At 35.3% G+C, this 21,928-nt stretch overlaps 1 protein-coding gene across 4 annotated transcripts in view; it reads right to left on the bottom strand.

The window, feature by feature from the left end:
* The window catches only part of SENP6 (SUMO specific peptidase 6), a 115,515-nt gene that overhangs the window by 54,493 nt on the left and 39,094 nt on the right, over window positions 1-21,928 (bottom strand). For 2 of the 4 annotated variants that reach the window (XM_081094855.1, XM_081094857.1), the window contains exons 4-6: window positions 13,004-13,146; window positions 12,009-12,113; window positions 7,491-7,511 (exon numbers count right to left, since the gene is read on the bottom strand). In XM_081094855.1, coding sequence (XP_080950981.1) covers window positions 7,491-7,511; window positions 12,009-12,113; window positions 13,004-13,146 — 269 coding nt within the window. The remainder of the gene's footprint in view (window positions 1-7,490; window positions 7,512-12,008; window positions 12,114-13,003; window positions 13,147-21,928) is intronic. The other 2 variants (XM_081094856.1, XM_081094858.1) reach the window with 1 other exon arrangement.

The following is a 21,928-nucleotide window of genomic DNA, read 5'->3' as shown; positions in this document are numbered from 1 at the left end:
TAGTATATTTGTAACAGCAGTTAGCAAATAGTGATTATCATGTGCCAGGTACTGTTCTAAGTGCTTTCCATCTATTAAATGTTTTAATCCTCAAAATTATCTTATAAAACATATAACATTATTAGCACTTTATAAGTGAGGAAACGGAAGCACATTGAGGTTAATTAAGTTGCCCATCCACGGTCACACAACTATTAAATAGCAATGCCAGAATCTGAATACTGCTAAATTGCATTAATATTAATGAGTAATGGTGGCTTCATTATTGAGCAGCATTTGGTACAAGTGGCAATTTCCACCCTGCCAGCTTAAAAAAAAATTATATATATATATAATTTTAGAGAGGAATGGAGGAGATAGAACATCAATAAGAATCCTTGATTGGCTGCCTTCTTGCACATCGTCTACAGGAGATCGAGCCTGTAATCTGCACATGTGCCTTGACCAGGAATCAAACCAGCAACCTCTTGGGATGCTCAACCACTTAGCCACACTGGCTGGGCAAAAATACCAATTTTAAATTGCAACAGAAACAATGATTTTAAAAGCAAAGTATGATGATATTCCAAACACTATTAGTATATATATTATTTAAAACTGTGGACACTCTGTATAATATATATTTTTTAAAAGCGTGAACAGATATTCTTCTTTTTTTTTTCCTAATTCTCACCCGAGGATATTTTTTCCACTGAATGGAAGGGAAGGAGGAGGGGAGAGAAACATTGATGTGAGACACACTGATTGGTTACCTCCTGCAGCCTCCCTACTGGGGCTGGGAAACCTGCAACCAGGGTATGTGCCACTGGACCAGGAATCTAAACCCAAGACCCTTCAGTCTGTGGGCCAACATTCTAACCACTGAGCAAAAAAAAAAGGTCAGGGCAACAGATATTCTTAAATGCTAAGGATTCTCAACAAGTTAAGTTTGAGCAGCCAAAAAATCTGAAAATATAGATATTCTGGGAAATGTTGTAAGCACAGGTTTATTCAGTAGTGACTGACACAATAATAAATGTGTATGGATTGATGAAATCATAGCTGATTGATGAAAATGCTGCATTAATATACTGTGCTCTTTGCAATTTGATCAAGTGCCCTGAGCTCTGCATAGCTAATGAGGAACACACTGAATATCTTATTTAATATCCATACTTTATTATGTATTGTAATTTAATGTTAATAAACTATTATGCCTGGCCTATGTGGCTCAGTGGTTGAGCATCAACCCATGAACCAAGAGGTCACCAGTTCTATTCCCAGTCAGGGAATGTGCCCAAGTTTTGGGCTCGATCCTCAGTAGCGGGGCATTTCAGACATTACGGCCACTCTATATCCAATATTTGCTATGTTTCCCTATATGAACAGGGAAAATTAAGTTGTTTTAAAAATTATAATGAATAAATTACAGAAATAAAAGCATGCCTTAGATTTAAATGTACAAATTTCAGGATAAAAGCATTAACTTGAAAAAAGAATCAAACTTTCTAGCCACAAACTATCTGTGTTCTTTAAAACGATTTGCTAGGTGAAAAAAAAGATCAAATTTTATGTTAATTTCTTTGTTTAAGGGTTCCAGCACTCTACAGATACTAAAATTTCAAACTCCAAACTGATCTGAAACTCAAGTCTAGGACTGAATTTCTCAGTGGATATTTCTTTTTTACCTCAAGCCAAGCAGAAGCAGAGAAGCTTCCCTGTCATGCCATATAAGGTAGGAGATTTGGGGAGGTTCTGAGGATTTGTGTTTTGTGTAGAAATTTTAGAGAAAACCTTACCTCATGGATGCAGCATTTTACAAGTGACATAAAATGAATTAAGGAGCTTTTGTTTGCAAAATTGTTTACATTATCAGAATGCCTGTTCATTAAAGGTTAGACAGGCCTCAGCAATACAAGTTTTAAAAAATAAACAATTTTAGAATAACTTCAGATTTGCAGAAAAGTTTAAAAGACAATTCACAATTCTCTTATATCCATTACTGTGTTTCTCCTAATGTTAATGCCGTCATTACCATCATACATGTCAAAAAAAGAAACCAATACAAGCACACTAGTATTAACTCCAGATTTTATTCCGTTTCATCAGCTATTTCACTAATATCTTTTTCATTCCAGAATCCAAACCAGGATACACTGCATTTAGTCTGTGTCCTTAGTCTCCTCTTTGTTTCCCAGTCTTGTATTGTTTCTCATCACCCTGACACTGGAAAGGAAGTGATCAATTATTTTGTAGAATGCACCTCAACCTGGGTCTTCCTGATTGTTTTTCTTGTGATTAGACTGAGGCTGTGAGTTTGGGCAACAGTATCACAGACGTGAAGTGCCCTTCTCATCACCTATCAGGCGGTATCTGATATCAATGTGATTTTTTATCACTGTTGATGCTAACCTTGATCATTTGGCAAAAGTGGACTGTTTGCCAGGTTTCTCCACTCTTAAGTTACTATGTTTCCCTTTCCATGCTCTATTTGGAAGCAAGTCAGTCAGTCTCTAGCCCAGGGGTGGGCAAACTTTTTGACTCGAGGGCCACAATGGGTTCTTAAACTGAACAGGAGGGCTGGAACAAAAGCATGGATGGAGTGTTTGTGTGAACTAATATAAATTCAAAGTAAACATCATTACATAAAAGGGTATGGTCTTTTTTTTTTTTTTAGTTTTATTCATTTCAAACGGCAGGGCTGTAGTTTGCCCACGGCTGCTCTAGCCCATCAAAGGAATTAGGATAGTTAAGGTCCACCTTCTGAAGAGGGGGAGGGTTATCTACACTTATTTCTTGGAATTTAGTAATAAACAGCCGTCCACTTCTCCAATTCGTTTTATTGCAGTTTGTAAAATCCTAGGATAGTTCAATAATAAATGTATTCAATTATTTATACCACTCATAAATATTTTTTATACTTTAGCTTATAATCCAATTGTTTCAGTTTCTGCCTTTGGGAGTTTTCCAGTTGGCTCCTGTGTTGTTTTGATGTAAACTCATTCCTTTGTGCTGTTTTTTTATTCTGATAAAATATAAATAACATAAAATTTACAGAAATATGGAATGCTTAACTATCTGCATGTCATCCATGTACTGGGGCCATTGAAATCTTTGTATTGTTCTAATTTTAGTATAAATGCTGTTGAAACAAGCACCCTTTTGGGTTTTTCTGAATACTTGCTTGGTTTCTGACTCTTAAGAAGCTCCAATCATTCTGTGTTTTCCTTAACCCATCACTACAATCAGCCATTTCTCCACATTCCTTTTATTAGAGTGGTATTAGAAACCATGATCTGGTGCTTTTTTTTTAAGCTTGGTGTTAATGATAACTCCTTTTTATCAACCTTTTCATTGCTCTGATTTCAAAAGATATAAATTTCTATGAAATAAATCAATGTATTCATATACATTATAGTCTAATTTTCAAAAACATGTATTAAAATTTCTCAAAGTTGTACTCTAACCGAAAACTTCCTGCATATTTTATTTCAAATGTTATATGACATTTAGTTGTTATACTCTTAAAGACTGTGTCCATTATAAAATGTGCTTCTTTACCCTAATACCATTTCATTGTTATTAAAATTCTACTCCTGCTCTCTTCTTGTTTGCATAATTGTGACTTTAAAGCCCCTTTACTTACAAATTATTATTTTATGTCCCATTCTTATAACAACATAAAATACCTGGATTTAACCCCATCAGTTTGTCTTTTTATTACATTTATTCAATTTGGTCATAATTATTATAACAGCTAATAGACTTCAAGGTTTCCTTTCATTTTATTAGTTGTTAATTTTCATATTTCTATTTGCTTAACAATGTTTGAAGTAGCAACGAAAATAATTTTATGGTTGGGGGTCACCACAACATGAGGAACTGTATTAAAGAGTCGCGGCATTAGGAAGGCTGAGAACCACTGCAATAGAACTTTTCTTGTTTTGAGGCAAACCAGAGACCCAATTTTCCACTTATTTGAATGTTTTGAAGTGCTGCTCAGAAAGTGCATGTGCCATCGATCGGAACAAGTGGTAATTTGCAAGGTGACTCATAATTACAAGAAAGACAGTATCATCTGAATATAATTTTATTCTTAAATACCTTGAGACTGCAATTTATAATGCTATTACATATTGGTATCGCCTTTCTGCGAAACATTTCAGCAGTACTTATCAAGAGCATTAAAAACATTTGTAATCTAGCCCCAAGGATCCTTTCCCAGAGCTGTATCTTACTAGATGCATTTAGAGATTTATATACAAAGCTGTTCATCACTGTGTCATAAATAACAGTAAAAAATAACCAGAAATGGGCTAAAGGGTAAACAAGATTATTTATCTACAGGACAAACTATTATGAAATCATTAAAATCATTTTTAGAAGCCAACTTAATGGTAGGGGAAAAATGGTAGGGCATATTGTTAGGTGAAAATTCAGAATACACAGTTATATTTTATTATTATGTGTTATGTATATTAAAAGGTTATTAGGGAAAATGATTAGAAAGAAATGCATCATGATTCTAATAATTGTTTTAAAAATTATATAATCTCTAATTATAATGCTTGCTTTTTCAAACACACCCCTTAAGTAAGCATTTCTAGTATTTCATATATATTCTTACTGTAGTTTGCAACTTTAGACCTTATTGTTATTTTAAAATTCACTACCATGTTTAAATTTGAAAATCACCATATGTTTCAATTTAATATTGGGTTAACGATTCTTTTTATCTACGGAGGGGGAAAAAACAAAACCAAGAGAGTTCTAATAGATTAAATATTCTAAATTCCTGGTACTGCCACAGCCACAGTATTCACAACCCATTTGTCTATGAATCAGAAAGAAATTTGAGTCACCCAAGTTGTCAAAGTCACCCACAGCAAAGAAGCTGTCAGCAAATTTTTGGTTTGTAAGCTCTTAATCTTGTTATTTATTTATTATTTATTCCAGCTTGGTTTTACACGTAAAACACACCTCATTGTGCCCAGTATACAGTACAAATGAAAAAACTGGGGAAAACATTATCTTCTACAACTACTTAACTTTTTGTTTATTCAATAAACCATTCTCTTTAATAAATAAAAAATTTAGTTCAGAGATTTATAGTTCCTTATGTTTTAAGGGACATTGCTCCTCAAAGATCAGAAAAAAATGTGGCTCAGTGTTCACAAGTGGGGGAAAGGCTTATGTGAAAAAATTTACAAAGAAAAATCTACTGATGCAAAAGTTCTTCTGTTTATCTCTGACAAAGCTAAATGCAAAATAATTTTAGATAAGGCCCCAAAGGATTAATGGGCAAAATTCAACTTAACAGTAACTAAGCGACTGAATTAAATCACTCAGGTGTTTTCCCTACAAGTATTTTAAAAACAGTTGCTGCTGCATATCTAGTCCCTGGCATTAATCTTAATATAAAAGACTGAAAGAATTTCAGTAGCTATTACTATTACAGCAATTTCAAATTTTACAGTGTATAAGTTTTAAATAATTATCTGATATGTTTTTCACAATCTCCTTTAAAATTGGGTATATGTTACCAAACCCATTTTAGAGTAAGTTATATACCTATTGATAATGCAGGTTACTTAATTCTACATCTGACTCCTATTCAGTATTATTCCAACAAGAATGTGAGCTGTAAGCCTGGTCAGTGTTGCTCAGTGGCTGAGCATCGACCTATGAACCAGGAGGTCACTGTTCAATTCCAGTTAGGGCACATTCCTGGGTTATGGGCTTGATCCCCAGTAGGGGGCATGCAGGAGGCAGATCAATAATTCTCTCTCATCATTGATGTTTCCATCCTTCCCTCTCCCTTTCTCTCTCTGAAATCAATAAAAATATTTTTAAAAGAGAAGGATATAAGCTTAAGAGGCTAGTAGGAATTTTTGTCTGCTCCCAGAAGAGTGCCTGGCACACAGCTATGGAAATATATGCTAACTTTCCTCTACAGAAATATGTCTAAGAAGCCAAAACAGTGGGAGGAAAAATTAATATAAAACCTCCAAGGCTATTGTGAATAAGAGAATAATCTAATCTCATAGGAGAAGGGGGTGGGGGTGGGGGGAGCAGGAAGAGATTAATCAAAGAATTTATATGCATATATGCATATCCCATGGACTTAGACAACAGTGCCAGGAAAACCGGGGCTGAATGGAGGGGGATCTGTAATACTGTCAGTAACAAAAAATAACCTAAAATTGTTATATTATTCTGATAGTGTAACAGTAACTATATTTTATCTATCTTATGATATAGCATACAAGAAAGAATATATTTTTATAAAATAAGAGACTGTTTCAATATAATTGTATTAAGAGTTACTTAATGTGCATTCTTTAGCAATTTTATTAAAAAATCTTAATAGCTTTCCAAAACATATAGTCACTTATGAGTTAAAAATATAAAATGACTCATTTATATCTGACAAGAATAATGATTAACTCAAAAACAAAAAGACACAATGGGAAAATAATTTTTCTTTGCCAGAAGATAAATAGTAAAATATTTACACAACCCATTCATCTAAAGCAAGTAATATATTTGTGATATATTTCAGAATTATAAAATATGCCCAAAACTTTTACTGACAAGATCTTTAAATTTATATTTCAGAAACTTCGTGTTCATGAAGATGGAATATATGTTTTATAAAATACTGCACGTTATCTTCTTTGCCCTCTCTATACATTTAAACAAAGTTATAGAGTTAAAATCATATAGTTAAAATCATAGACTCTCTCTTCTTTTGACATTCACCAATATCATGAAAGTATTTGTTTAATATAAGGGCTGTTAACCTGTTTTTTGGGTAGAGGGTTCAGAAAATGCTTTTGAACTCTCAGAAAAGCAAGAAAAAAATATGTACATGCATTAAATATTCTACATCCATACACTGAGCAAAGAAGCTATTCTTATGGACATCTGCCTTAGAAGAATCACAGCCATTTCACTATTAAAAGAAATGTGTTCTTAAAAATTTGTTCCCGTGTTATTTACATTATTCAACATTTCTACAAAAGAACAATGCGTTTGTCAGTATTGTTACATAGGGAACAAACAATGATCATAAAATTCTGTTACAAATTTTTGGGTCAGAATAGCAATACATTTGATGTTAAGAATTTTAACGCCAAGCTTCAGGTATTCTAATTCCTTTTCCCCCCTCACACTACTAGAAAGTGTAAAATATAATAAGGAAGATTTTAGTAATAGAACTAAAATCAACTTTACTACTAAGGCACTGGAACATACTAGTTTTAAAAGTAAAGAAGTCACACATCAGCATAAGTATATAACCATTCATGAAAAAATGTTATACTAAGAATTATGGTGAAACATTACCAACATGGCCAAATATCATGTTTTTCTATTAATACATTTCCTTTTATTAAAATAATTACCAAGTTTTAACGATGATTCTAATCAATGGATACTTTTCAAAGCATACAAATCATTTGGTATTTAATATTATATCCATGCTCTAATTTCATCGATATTAAGCTTACCTTTCCTTTTGGTCCAGACTGCTTAAAACATGAAAAAGAAAAAAAATGTAAGAGGCAAGACCTCATTTTTGATATATCACTGTAGTTTTAGTAATTGTAAATAAGGCAAAACTCTAATGTGATTAATTTGTTTTAAACACATTATATACTATGTTTTGAATCTTGTCAGATATATAAATTGTTTTTCAATTTTTGTCAATACAGAAAATACTTTATATCTAAACATATTTAAAGAAGAAAAAAGGATATTCAAAGATATGAAAAATTCTTGAAAGCTTTAATTAACCACCCAACATTTGAGTATATATGTTACTTTATAGTTATATAAATAATTCAAGAAACAACACAATTTCCTGAAAGTTATACAAAAATTTAGTGGTTCCAACCCTGTTATTAGATGTGATTATTTGCTTCTGAGCAAGAAAAAGAAATTTTTAAGGTTGAAACTTTTGCACCAAAGCCTTAGTATATGGTTTGGGATACAAGGAAAGGCGTGGGATAAGGTCATGGCCTATAATCAAAATCCCAATGTATAAAAGATCCACCTTTCTGCATAGTTCACAGAAAACATAAAAAGCTATCAACATCAATTACTTAAAAGTAAAGTTATAAAAGCCCTCAATTTAGAATAAAATTCACATTCTAGAAATATTCCTCTTTACTATAAAAGGAACTAAATATTCAGAACTAAGCAAAACAGTTCGCAAAATCCTTAAGTCCCCATATTAACTCTTGTATTCCTAGCATGTGGAACACACAGGTAAAACCAATTTAATCCTAGCAAAATAGAAAAAAGAAAGAAAAAGGAAATATGGTAATTTGATTTTACAAAATCGACATTGAAAAGAAATGCTAATTTTTAAAATATATTTTCAATAGTAAGAAAAGCATTACTATAAACTTACATGATGCCATATTTCAAATTTTACCTTGGCTATTTAAAAAAATGGAACGATCTGTATAAGTTTAAGTTGTATAAATAACAGAAAATGAGGGACTATGTAATATATCTAATTTATAAGTCATGAAACATCTATAATTTCCTCAATTTGTATTTATTATCAAGTCCTGCCCTAGAGGAGCTTACATACTTAAAAAAAAAAAAAAGCTTTTAACAAATGGGAAGGAAGTCTAATTAGTAATGTAGGACTTTGTAAAAATGTTAACTTATATTCTTGTTGGGCTATCTCATTCTTGAACTAGCGATGTACCAGTGCTCTTAAAATTTAAAAGAAAAATAGGAAGGAAGGAAGGAAGGAAGGAAGGAAGGAAGGAAGGGAGGGAGGGAGGGAGGGAGGGAGGGAGGGAGGAAGGAAGGAAGGAAGGAAGGAAGGAAGGAAGACTGACTGATTGATTCTGGTGTCCATGACTTGATTAGGACTTCAAAAATTCATTCAAAGTAGTGCTTTTCATTAATAATTAAATCTTCCTTATTCCAGCAGCCCATTTTCCCATTTATGGTGTATAAGTGCTTTTGTAGATATTCATTTTCCCCTATGGGCCTTACAAGTCTTTTTACCTACCCTTAATAAAAACAAACAAACAAAAAACAAAAAGTGAAATGTAAATAAAACATAAACCACTAAATGTGCTTTTGTAGTAAGACTGATGAAAACTAGAGGTGAAGATGGTATCAAGTTATATACATTTTTTAATTTTGGCTTTTTTCCATACCAAATACTACCCTCCTCCTCCATCACTGTTAGTAAATCAAGAACCCATCTTTTAATATGAATTAAATTAACATTTGAAATAGCAGTAAGAATATAGACTGGAATCATAATATTCTCCCATAGTGTAGTTAATTTGATCTGATACTTTAACAATCTTCATTCATTTCTTTTAGATTAAAAAGGTGTGACATACTTGTTTTCATATCTTATTCAAAAAGCAGGTCTTTATTTACGAGATAAGTTATACTACACTCCAAGAAGAATAGACTGTATGTGTGAATTACCAACTGGTGGCATTTCCTTTAATTTCAAATTAAGGGTTGAAAATATAAAAATTAGGAGAAGCTATAAAAGCCAGTGTGCTACCCTCACCTGAGGCCTACACTAATTAAAACCAATAAGCAACTATCTTTGTTTCATGACTTTGAATATGTGGTTTATACTGCATGCAGTGTTCTTATTTATCTAGTAGACTCAAAAGTTACTTAAATATTTCCTTTGTGAATTTTTTACCCTTCCCTTTTCTGTAAATAGTACTACACATACTTTGTACTACTGCAATTACCATGCAACTGTTTGTTCACTTGCTTTCTGAGCTCTACCTTAATCAGACCTGAGCTTTAAGGTAGGGAATTTGTCATATTCATCTTTGACTACACTGTATCTCACCTATGCATGGTATGTAGTATGAAATGAATGTTTTTGAAGGAAGAAAATTGGAAAAACTCTCAATGACTTGTCTTTGAATTTTAAAATATTTTTAATGACAGGTATGCTGCAATAGGAGGTATAAGAAATGTTTATTCTATAAATAAGAATAAAAGTAGAATCTATCCTGCTGACAAAACTTTGTTTTTCTTAATGTCTCTAGTTTTTCTTGTCAAGTACTTTAACTCAGGATTGTTTCTTTAAATATAAACTAACTCAGGTTTTGTTTTTTTATTTTTAAGAAACATTTTACTAGTGAATATCAGTTCCTATTAACAGAACCTAATCTTTCATGAACATGAGTAATGGTACACATGCATGGTATAACAAGTGTGCAGACCAGGAATAAAACAAAACAAACCAATTTCCAGAATAAAGTCCGTTTTTTTAACATAACCAATGAGAAAAGGGGAATTAGGAGAAGTCATAGTGTAAATAAATTCAAACTAACACACTTCAAAAGGAGTAATAATTTTGGTTGCAGAACATATCACTAGATCATAAATTAGTATTTCAACTTAGAGCACATTTTAGAATATCCAGAACACAGATCTTTACCAGCAGTGGAATCTATATCAATGTGATCAATGTGTGAAAAAATTATACCTCTCCTTCTTCTTTCCCCCTAATTACTCTCTTTTTCTTATTTAGTCTCTTGTTTGTGCCACATGTAGGCCAGAGAGCTTGATTTGTTTGTGTACTTTGTAATAAAGCAAGCCAATTTTTGGTATGTGCAGTGACTTCTCTTTCTTTTTAGTTGAATTTCCCAAATGTTTTATGTGAAAAATATGATTAAAAACTAATATATTTTAGTAAAAACGGGTTTTCTTTACTATCCTAATACATGAGAAAGATTTAAGATTTTTAAGTAAAAAATATGTTATAGAAAATCTATGTAAATAGTAAACATAACAACAGTTTATAATAGGACATTTTCTGAATGAGTAGCAGTCTAGATTAGTATTTTTATTTTTTTTTTTATTTTTTAATATATTTTATTGATTTTTTTACAGAGAAGAATGGAGATAGATAGATAGTCAGAAACATCGATGAGAGAGAAACATCGATCAGCTGCCTCCTGCACATTTCCCACTGGGGATGTGCCTGCAACCCAGGTACATGCCCTTGACCGGAATCGAACCCGGGACCTTTCGGTCCGTAGGCCGACGCTCTATCCACAGAGCCAAACCGGTCTCGGCTAGATTAGTATTTTTAAATAATGAAGAATAGCATCTAGCATATATACCAAATCTTTAAATTTTACTAGTTATAAAAATTTTTATGTAACAATTCATAATGCAAAAAATAAAGAGATTATTTGACTGTTGGTGTCCTAGAATTTTTAGTAAACTGAAATTGACTCAGAATTGAAATTTCATAATCATTTTTGGATGGTTATGAAAAACCTCAAAAGCATTTAAAACACCAAGCTTTCCCCATTATTTCAAGATTCAAGTAGTACTTTCACAGCCAATGAGAACATCAAAATCTATTAAAACTACTAAAATACAAAATTTTCTAAAACATTTAAAACTAATATTTTGATTTACTTTGATACTATAAAATCCTATGAGCCTTATAAAGAAAGTAAGGTAATAACTGTAGTGTTACTCATCAGAGCTAAACTACCAGCTGAAGATTTCTCTGTCAAATACTGTAAGTTCCAATGTAATAAAATCAGTGTAAGTTAACTGGAATATAATGCAATAAAATGGCTTTCATTTAAAGGACGCATAGGACATACTTCAATGTGAGGTTGGGAGGACAAGAAGAGATAGACCAAAGAATTTATATACTTGTATGTATAGTCCATGGACACGGACAATAGGGTAGTGAAGACCTGAGGAGGGTGGGTAGGGGCTGGGAGGGGGGCAGGAATGGGAGATATCTGTAATACTATCAACAATAAAAAAAGTGTATTAAAATATAATAAAAAAGATCTCTGTGATTTATTCAAAAACAAATATAAAAGAATAAAATTCTATGACATGAGTTATTTCAGAGACATGATTTTTACAAACAATAGAAATAGTAAAATTTCACAAATTTAAAAAAATGGTTTTAAAAAAATAGTGAAAAAACTCCTATTAAAGGGCATAGTATATGTATACTAAACAAAGGCAATTAGAATCCTTACCTTTGAGCTGCTGTTTTTACAACTGGTGTCTGTGCATTAGCATGATGAAAACATCTACCATCAATAACAGTTCCAGAACGTAATGATGCATTCTGTGTATTTTCACTACAAATTCAAGAAAAAAAAGAATAATTTGAACAAGGGAAAATTACATATACATATGCAAAATAAATCCTTTAAAATCCGAGTGCATGCAGAAAACCACTTAAAAAAATGTATAAACCCAATTGGCCATGTTAAATTGTATATTAAGAGTTTTCCACTTTCTGAATTTATCTCTGAACTAGAGACCCGGTGCATGAATTCGTGCATGGGTGGGGTCCGGCCAGCCTATCCAGATCGGGCCAGGCTGGCTGGGGGAAGGAGCTGCAGGTGGTTGGTGGGATGGCCCTGCCCCCAATCGGTGGTGGTGGTGGGGGGGGGTTGGGGATGGGGCGGGCCAGGGGGAGGGGCCACGGGCTGTTGGCCAGCTGGCCCTGCCCCCTAGTAGAACTCCAGGTTGAACTCCTGGTCGAACTCGAGGGGACAATTTACGTTTAGACTTTTATTATATAGGATAGGATGTTTCCAATCCAGTTTATGAAAGATGATAAACAGTAGAACCGTAGAACACTAGAATAGAAATCATGAATTCTAAATAAATGCTTAGTATTATAAGATTTCTAGTAAGTTAATTCAGATGTTTTCTGTCCTTATTCTCTATTTATAAATGAGACTATTATAAAAAGTTTTTAAACCATGAGCATTAGTTTTCTTACATGCTAATATAAAAGGTTAATTGTAAAGAAAATAATGAGTTCTAAGTTCTACTTCTAATTCTGCCACTGACTAAAAAGTTACTTAGCTATTATGTACCTCAGCTGCCTGCCTCTAAATTGACAAAGTAGAAATGAAATAGTGATTTTCAACCCTATTTCTGGAAGATGTAACAGCCGGTCATATCAGTAACAGTGGTTCACTAAGACAACCACTAAGAAAGGTTGAAGTGCCTTTACCTCAACTTCTTTTTGTTGCTCAACATGTTAAGTCCAATTGGGTTGCCCTTTAAAGGTTTAAAATTTTCAGACTTGTTTCGTCTTGCATATATCCTCCAAGAATCACCAGAACCAGTAGCAACAATTTCAGATTGACGATTTAACTGTAAAAAAAAAATCCATAATTTATCAACAACTATTTGAAAACTAATTTAATAAAAAGGTGGCATTAGCTATTAGGGAGGGGTGGGAAGGAGGGCAATGGCATGGATAGAAGAGTAATTCAACTATAATGCTTTTATTTCCTAAGGACAACACACACATAAAGGAACATGGGTATTTATGAAATTATTATCTTTTTTACAAATATATTTTTATTGATTTCAGACAGGAAGGGAGAGGGAGAGAGATAAAAACATCAATGATGAGAGAGTATCATTGATCAGTTACCTCCTGCATGCCCCATACTGGAGATACAGCCTGCAACCTGGGCATGTGCCCTGATCAAAAATCAAACCATGACCTCCTGGGTCATAGGTCGATGCTCAACCACTGAGCCACGCCAGCCGGGCTAATATTATTTTCTTTTCATTTAAATATCTCCAAAGATATTTGAGAAGATTAAAAGAAAAATAGGCATGCTCTCTCCAGAGCACACCTACGCCTTTCCTTACCCCAAGCCCCAGGCAGATTTCCTTTGCCTTTTTCTCTCCTAAACTCCTAGAGCCCTTCTTTTGCTTCTGTAACTTATTTTCTGAGCCTATGCAGCCCAGTTGGCTCACTTCTACTACCTCTGTAACTTTCTAAATAAACTTTCTCTTATAATAATAAAAAAAAAAGTACAAAAACAGAAGGGATGAGGGTAAAGGATCTTAGCATAGCTCTTTCCCACAAGAACAAAAAATACACATTTCCCCTACATAACAGGCCTTGCTGATACCTGTAGGAAAGCACAGCCAAATATGCCTTCTACTTCATTTCAACTTGGACAATGACTTTGGCTTCAGCATGAAAGTTTCTATATAAACACAAAACCAGAGATGTTTTCATACTTTCAAAAGATAATATAAACATATCTATATCACTATTTGGGTAGATCACAATATGACAATATAATGGCCCAACAGAATGGCTCAGTGGTTGAGTGTTGACCCATGAACCAGGAAGTCACAGTTTGATTCCCGGTCAGGCACATGCCAGGGTTGAGGGCTCAATCCCCAGTAGAAGGCAAGCAGAAGGAAGCCAATCAATGATTCTCTTTTATCACTGATGTTCCTATCTTTCTCTCCCTCTCTGAAACCAATAAAAATATTTTAAAAATAAATAAAAATAAGTATTTTTTAAAAAGACCAATCTAACTTCAAAGCCTATGCTTTCCCAAAATACACTGCGTAAATTTTTATAGCATTGTTTGTAGAAATATAAATATGGTTAACAAGAGGCAAAAACAAGCAATGTTACTCCCCAAAAGACCGAAAATCATCAGGATGCAGAACATCTCAAATCAAAGGAACTGCCTTGGCCAGGTGTCTCAGTTGGTCCTGTACACCAAAGGTGGCAGATTTGATCCCTGGTGGGAGGCAACTAATAGATGTCTCTCTCTCTCTCTCTCTCTCTCTCTCTCTCTCTCTCTCTCTCTCTCTCTCACTCCTCACCTTTCCTCTAACTAAAAAAACAAAAGGAAATATACTAAAAATTCCTTTAGAAAGTTAATCCTTCCTCTTAAGAATTTTTTAGCCCGGCCAGCATGCCTCAGGAGGTCATGGTTCAATTCCCGGTCAGGGTACAGGCCTGGGTTGTGGGCTCAATCCCCAGTGGGGGCATGCAGGAGGCAGCTGATCAATGATTCTCTCATCATTGACGCTTCTATCTTCCTCTTCCTCTCCCTTCCTTTTGGAAATCAATGAACTTATATTCAAAAACAAAAAAACCTTTCTGCTAGTGGATGCCCCAAAGCAAGCATCATTGGTGTCTCCTCTCCTGAAGTCGTCAAGTCAGAGTCTCCCAAAGAGCCGGAGCAGCTGCAGAAACTATTTATCAGAGGTTTCAGCTTTGAAATAACCGATGAGAGTCTGAGGAGCTATTCTGAGCAATGGAGAACACTCACAGACTGTGGTGATGAGAGATCCAAACATCAAGCACTCCAGAGACTTTGGGTTTGTCACCTATGCCACTGTAGAGGAGGTGGATGCATCCATGAATGCAAGGCCTCACAAGATGAATGGAAAAATTGTGAAACCAAAGAGGGTGATCTCAAGAGAAGATTCTTAAAGACCTGGTGCTCACTTACTAGTAACTGTGAAGAAGATTTTTGTCGGTGATATTAAAGACGACAATGAAGAGCATCACCTAAGAGATTATTTAGAACAGCATGGGAAAATAGAAGTGGTTAAAAGCATGACTGACCAAGGCACTGGCAAAAAGAAAGGCTTTGCTTTTGTAACCTCTGATGACTATGACTCTAGACAAGATTGTCACTCAAAAATACCACACTGTGTTGCCGAAACCGGTTTGGCTCAGTGGATAGAGCATCGGCCTGCGGACTGAGGGGTCCCGGGTTCGATTCTGGTTGGGGGCATGTACCTGGGTTGCGGGCACAACCCCAGTGGGAGATGTGCGGGAGGCAGCTGATCGATGTTTCTCTCTCATCGATGTTTCTAACTCTCTCTCTCCCTTCCTCTCTGTAAAAAATCAATAAAATATATCTTTTTAAAAAAAGAAGATACCTCTGAGAAAATGACCTAGAATATTGTACAAGGATCATTTCTTTCTCTGCTCTTTATCCTTTTTTTTATTTCATATGTAAAACACAGGTTAAAGAATATGGGGAAAAAATGATCTTAATATGTTGAATAAAAGTCCCAGAAAGAATAAAGGGGAAAGGTAATAGCCACAAAGACAATAGCTAAAATATTTTCAGAACTAATAAAAGACATATATTCTAAAGAGGCACAATAAAACTATAGAAACCCAACAACCAAGAGGTTATTCTGTGAGAGAGAAGGGGAAGAATACCAAGACACTGAACTAAAATAAAGGCTTTCTCCTAATTCCATGTTCATTTTCAAATGGAGAAAAGGAGTTATATTAGTTTAAAGCAATGATCCATATGGACCTATAGATGACATATAAGCCACAGTGAATTTATAACACACACACACCCCCTCACTCCCCAATAAACAAAAGACTTTAGGAAAGGATAAATAGGCATGAATAGTTTTAAGAAAATCAGCTCCTAAGTCCTCAATCTCCATTTTAGAAAAGAGGCATCATACAATTATCTCCTTCCCCCATCTTCCCTTTTAAAATAGACCTTTTTCCACTTTACAAAACAAAGACATAATCCTCACAACTTGTATTAGAATCTAATAACCTCCAGAAAGCAACTATTTGAAATATTAGTATATGAAATCTCTTTTGGCACATAAAATAGTAGTAGTGCTTCATATCTTTCCCTGTTTTATATATATTTCTATTAAAGGTGAACCATGAGTTAGAAACTGGGTATTCTGAACCAAGTAGGATTTTCTTAATTCAGCTATGCTGCAAAATGGAAAAGCAAAAGTAATGAAAATTTACATTTATGATCTTTGTATCTTCTACTCCAATCTTTTTCAAGAAAAGCAATGCCCCAACGAAAATATCAAGTGAGAACAACTCAAGGAAAGCATAAGTTTTAAAAAAGACTGAAATTGCCCTGGCCCGTGTATCTCAGCTGATTGGGCCGTGCCCCTGTGCACAGAAAGGTGGCTGGTTGGATTCCAGGCTAGGTTTCGGGCTTAGTCCCCAATAGAGGGCTTGCAGGAGGCAGTCGATGGATGTTAGGCTTTCACATCAATGTTTCTCTATTCTCTCTTCCTTTCTCTCTCAAAATCAATGAAAATTTTAAAATAAATTAAATTTTTAAAAAACTGAAATCTGCCGTGACTTACTATAACTAGGTAACAAACTCAGATCAAAAGCAAGGCCATATTTTTCTGCCTTAGGATTCTGAAGTGAAATGGTTGTCATGATGATGAAATTAACATGTATATTTGAAATAAAAAATGAAAACAGACTTTTATAGATAAATATTACATGATTTAATTGACTGGCTACTGTGTGAACTGATGTTGTCAAGTAAGTTCTTTGCATGGACTAAACGAATTAAATATACAGGTCCAAGTTTTAAAGAAAATACATAAACCGAAAATTATAAAATTTTTTACAAAAAATATTGTATTAGTAAAAGCACCCTGAATTTAACAATAATTAAAATTTGCAATGACCTCTAAGTATTTGGTTAAAAATACGATCTAAAAGTAACAAGTATATTACTAGCCACTTCTTGAGTCTTGAAAAAGTCTTTTCAGTATATTTCACCCAAATTCATAAAGACAATGACTCTTAATTACAATTTTTAACTTTTTAAATGTTAGATTGTTAGGTGATTTTTGGTAATTAACTCAAAAGGAAAGAACTGAATGATAATACTATAGCAAAACCCTTTCCCTACTCATTATATGACCAAGATTTCACAGTATTTATTTATATATATATATATATATATATATATATATATATATATACATACACACACACACACACACACACACACACAAACACACAAAGAGTTTAAAAAATTGCGGCTGAAAGTTTTATTTTAGCAATAAATAATATTTATTCGTGGATATGTGAACTAAATGAATAAGAGATCAGTTCATCTGTTTTAAGAGATATACAGTGGGGCCTTGACTTACGAGTTTAATTCGTTCCGTGACGGAGCTCGTAACTCAAATTACTAGTATGTCAAATCAATTGTGAACGAGTGAGACACGTGATGCTGGGCTGATATTGTGGCGTTCACTGTGACATTCGTTGCGCCAACTAGCGGTGGAGTATCTGAAGCTGGCTCGTAACCTGAATTTTAGCTCGCAACTCAAAGCAAAAAATCGGCTTAGAGACGGCTCATATCTCGAAAAACTCGTTAGTCGGGACACTCGTAAGTCAAGGCCCCACTGTATTTCTAAAATAATTATACGCAATATGTTTAATAATTGTTAATATCTGTAATATAATTTTGGATTAAATATTTATTAATAACTATAAAGATAACTCAATCCACTAAAAAAACGAATCATTTAGTGACATGAATATTATTTAATGTTAAATTAAAAAAATAGTTAAATTATCTCTTTATTAAAGTATAATAGGATAGGAGAGAAACTAAGATGGCGACATAGATAAACACCGGGAAATTGCCTCCTCCCCCAACAATTGAAAAATACCGCAAAGGACAGAGCAGACATCATCCAGAACAACAGAAAGCCTGGCTGAGTGAAAATTCTACAACTAGAAGGAAAGAAAAGCACACTGAGAGCCAGAGGAGCTGCGGAGGTGAAGTGCAAAGGTACTGCGGCTCGCGCGCGCGGAAAGGGGGTGGCACCTGAGGACGCGGCTGTCATTTTGAATCACAAGCTCCCGACTGCTCTGAACTCCGGTTCCGTCAAGTCTCTGGGGACCCAGGACTCATACGGGGAGAAGCTGGTCTGTCGGGCAGCGGGCGAACTTGAGGGCGGCTTTCCCTCAGAGGTGCTTGCAGCCGTTACCGGGACACTGAAACGCGCGACTCCGGGCTCGGAGAATCAGCCATAGCTGCTTTCTCCGCCCTTTGACTCCCTGAGACCCCGCCCCACCCAGGCTGCGGCAGAGGCTTTTGCATGTGAATGTACCTAACTGCAGCCGAGCCAGGCAGACCCGGAACTTCCAAGAGAAGGCCCAAGGCCCCGCAGCGGCTTGCATTGCTTCACAGATGAGCCTCTTCGTGGCTCCTGCTGTGTGGCCTCAGGCAGAGGCTGAATTAGCACCTCCTTAGATCCAGGAGCCACTTTACCCAGTGGTCAGAGGGGGACCATCCAGATTGCAACTCCTCAGATCCATAAGGGACACACTCAGGGAGCAGACTCAGTGAGCACCAAAGCCCCACTGAAGCAAGTCTTGCCCCAGAAGGGTGTCTTCAGCACAGAAGTTCTCCCACTTCAGACACAGCTGATTCTCACAGCCAATTGGCCTGGAGGTCAATTCCTCCCAGGGATCCTGCAACAACCAAGGCACCAAGAGTACACCAAGAGTGTCCACCCCAGGTAACTGGGGAGGCTGAGCCACTGGGCCCTACAGGACACCTGGCATGCAGGGCCACTCTATCAACACAGGGAAGCAGCCAAAATGCGGAGACAAAGAGACAGGTCACAAATGGCAGAAATGGAGGAAAGCAAACAACTGGATATAGAGTTCAAGGCCACGTTTATAAGGTTTTTCAAGAATTTTATGGAAACCGCCGATAAATTTAATGAATCCCTCAATAAGTATAGTGAGACCATGGAGGACATGAAAACGGACCAACTAGAAATTAAGCATACACTGACTGAAATAAAGAATAATTTACAGAGATCCAACAGCAGACAAGAGGATCCCAAGAATCAAGTCAAAGATTTGAAATACAAAGAAACAAAAAATACCCAAACGAAAAAGAAAAAAGAAGAGAGATTCCAAAAATATGAAGATAGTGTAAGGAACCTCTGGGACAACTTCAAGCGTACCAACATCAGAATTATAGGAGTACCAGAAGGAGGGAGAGGGCAAGATACTGAAAACCTTTTTGAAGAAATAATGACAGAAAACTTCCCCTACCTGGTGAAAGAAATGGACTTACAAGTCCAGGAAGCGCAGAGAACCCCAAACAAAAGGAATCCAAAGAGGACCACACCAAGACACATCGTAATTAAAATGCCAAGAGCAAAAGATAAAGAGAGAATCTTAAAAGCAGCAAGAGAAAGACAGTCAGTTACCTACAAGGGAGTACCCATACGACTGTCAGCTGATTTCTCAACAGAAACCATGCAGGCCAGAAGAGAGTGGCAAGAAATATTCAAAGTGATGAATAGCAAGAACCTGCAACCAAGATTACTTTATCCAGCAAAGCTATCATTCAGAACTGAAGGTCAGATAAAGAGCTTCACGGATAAGAAAAAGCTAAAGGAGTTCATCACCACCAAACCAGCATTATATGAAATGCTGAAAGGTATTCTTTAAGAAGAGGAAGAAGAAAAAGGAACTCTTACCATTTGCCACAGCATGGATGGAACTGGAGAGCGGATAAATACCACAGGATCTCACTCATTTGTGGAATATAATGAACAACATAAACTGATGAACAAGGACTGATCCAGAGACGGAGAGGCATTGATTGGACTGTCGGGCCTTGGAGGGAAGGTAGGGGAGGGTGGGGGTAAGGGGGAAAGATCAACCAAAGGACTTATATGCAAGCATATAGGCCTAACCAATGGACACAGACAACGGGGGGGGTGAGGGCATGAGCGGGGGGGGGGGGGGGGGAAGGGGGGTAGAGGGTAACGTGGGGACAAGGACACATATGTAATATCTTAATCAATAAAAAATATATTAAAAAAATAAAAAAGTATAATAGGATAAGTTAAAATCTTTCTATCCCATAAAAATATATCATATGAAGTTAAAATAGATATGTAAAGTCAAAATCCTGTGAGAAATTGAAAGAACATATGAATTTAAGAAGAAAAAGGCCCAATATTTTCAACTTAGAGGATATACTACACTTTAAAAAATATTTTTAAAATAGATGTTTCTGAGTATGAATTCATAATTATCTTTAGATATCACTGGATATATATATAAGTGTCAAACTGGTTTTATTTGAAAATATCAATATTTATATCTTTAAAAATGTGTAATAAGGCATATACTTAATTAAAAGCTTAAGGGAATCTCAAGCAATAAAAAATCAAAGACCAATGTCATAGAAGTTAGTGATGGAACACTTTTATTTTTCTCCAAAGTTCACTATTTCAATATCCACCTGAAGAATATCTAACAGCAGCATTCTAAGAAATTGCAATGTTAAAATAAAAGTTAGAGAAAACTGCAATGTGAAAAACCTTCTAGTTTTTCAGTGTAATTTTAAATTCCCTAAATCATGACAAACATGTTTTGGAGAAAAACCTCTACAAAGATGGAGAAAGTAAATTTAAAAGTTCCTAAAATCTATTCAACTGCTAAGTATGGGAAATACTTAAGAGGGTGCTATGCCAGACTGTCAAAAATTTAAGTTTGACCACATACTCTCCAAGGTTGCAGGAAATAGTAACTCACATATATTAAGGATAAATTAAGTATAAATCACGTATAAGAAAATTAGAACTGTATCTGACCTGATATAGCAGCTCTACCTCTATATTCATCCTACAGATATACTGGTGTGTGGGTAAAATTACCCACACAGGAACTCACATATATTACTGCCGGGAGCCGGTCCATCCTTGCTGTTTCAAGGGACCTGGCATATATGGCATACTGTTCTTAATATGTTTGCTCACCTTCTTGGCACTGTGTTTTAACCAAGGTCACCTCTCTGAGAAAGGTTGTTTCCCCAGGTAGGGATTTTCCCCTGAAGTTAGGAAGGGAATAAAACCCTTAACTAAGTGCCAGGCAGGTAATTAATCACTTTAACTACGAACAATCATGCTTAAGCTACATAATCTTTACTCCTTAGAATGGAGATAAGAAACGCCCTAGCCTTTGGAATAGAGATTGATAGGATTGGAATCAACTGGTATAAATACAGATGTAACAAGACAACAGGACACAGAACCTAGACACAGAACCTACACGGAACCTACACAGAACCTAGAGACAGAAGAACTTCGCTGGAGAGAACATGGCAAAAGATCCTGGACAGAAACTGGCCACAGAACCTAGAGACAGAACCTAGGGAGAGAACCTGGCTGAAGAACCTAGAGACAGAACCTGGCTACAGAACCTGGATAGAACATGGCAAGAGAACCTGGCTGGAGAACCTGGACAGAACCTGGCTGGAGAACCTAGCAATAGAACATGGACACAGAACCTGGCTGGAGATCCTAACCAGAACTT

The sequence above is a fragment of the Myotis nattereri genome, assembly GCF_964212035.1.
Source record: "Myotis nattereri genome assembly, chromosome: 6".
In the NCBI taxonomy this organism is placed as follows: Eukaryota; Metazoa; Chordata; class Mammalia; order Chiroptera; family Vespertilionidae; genus Myotis; species Myotis nattereri.
Note: the sequence above shows the minus strand (reverse complement) of the source record. Positions and strands in the feature narration are given on the sequence as shown.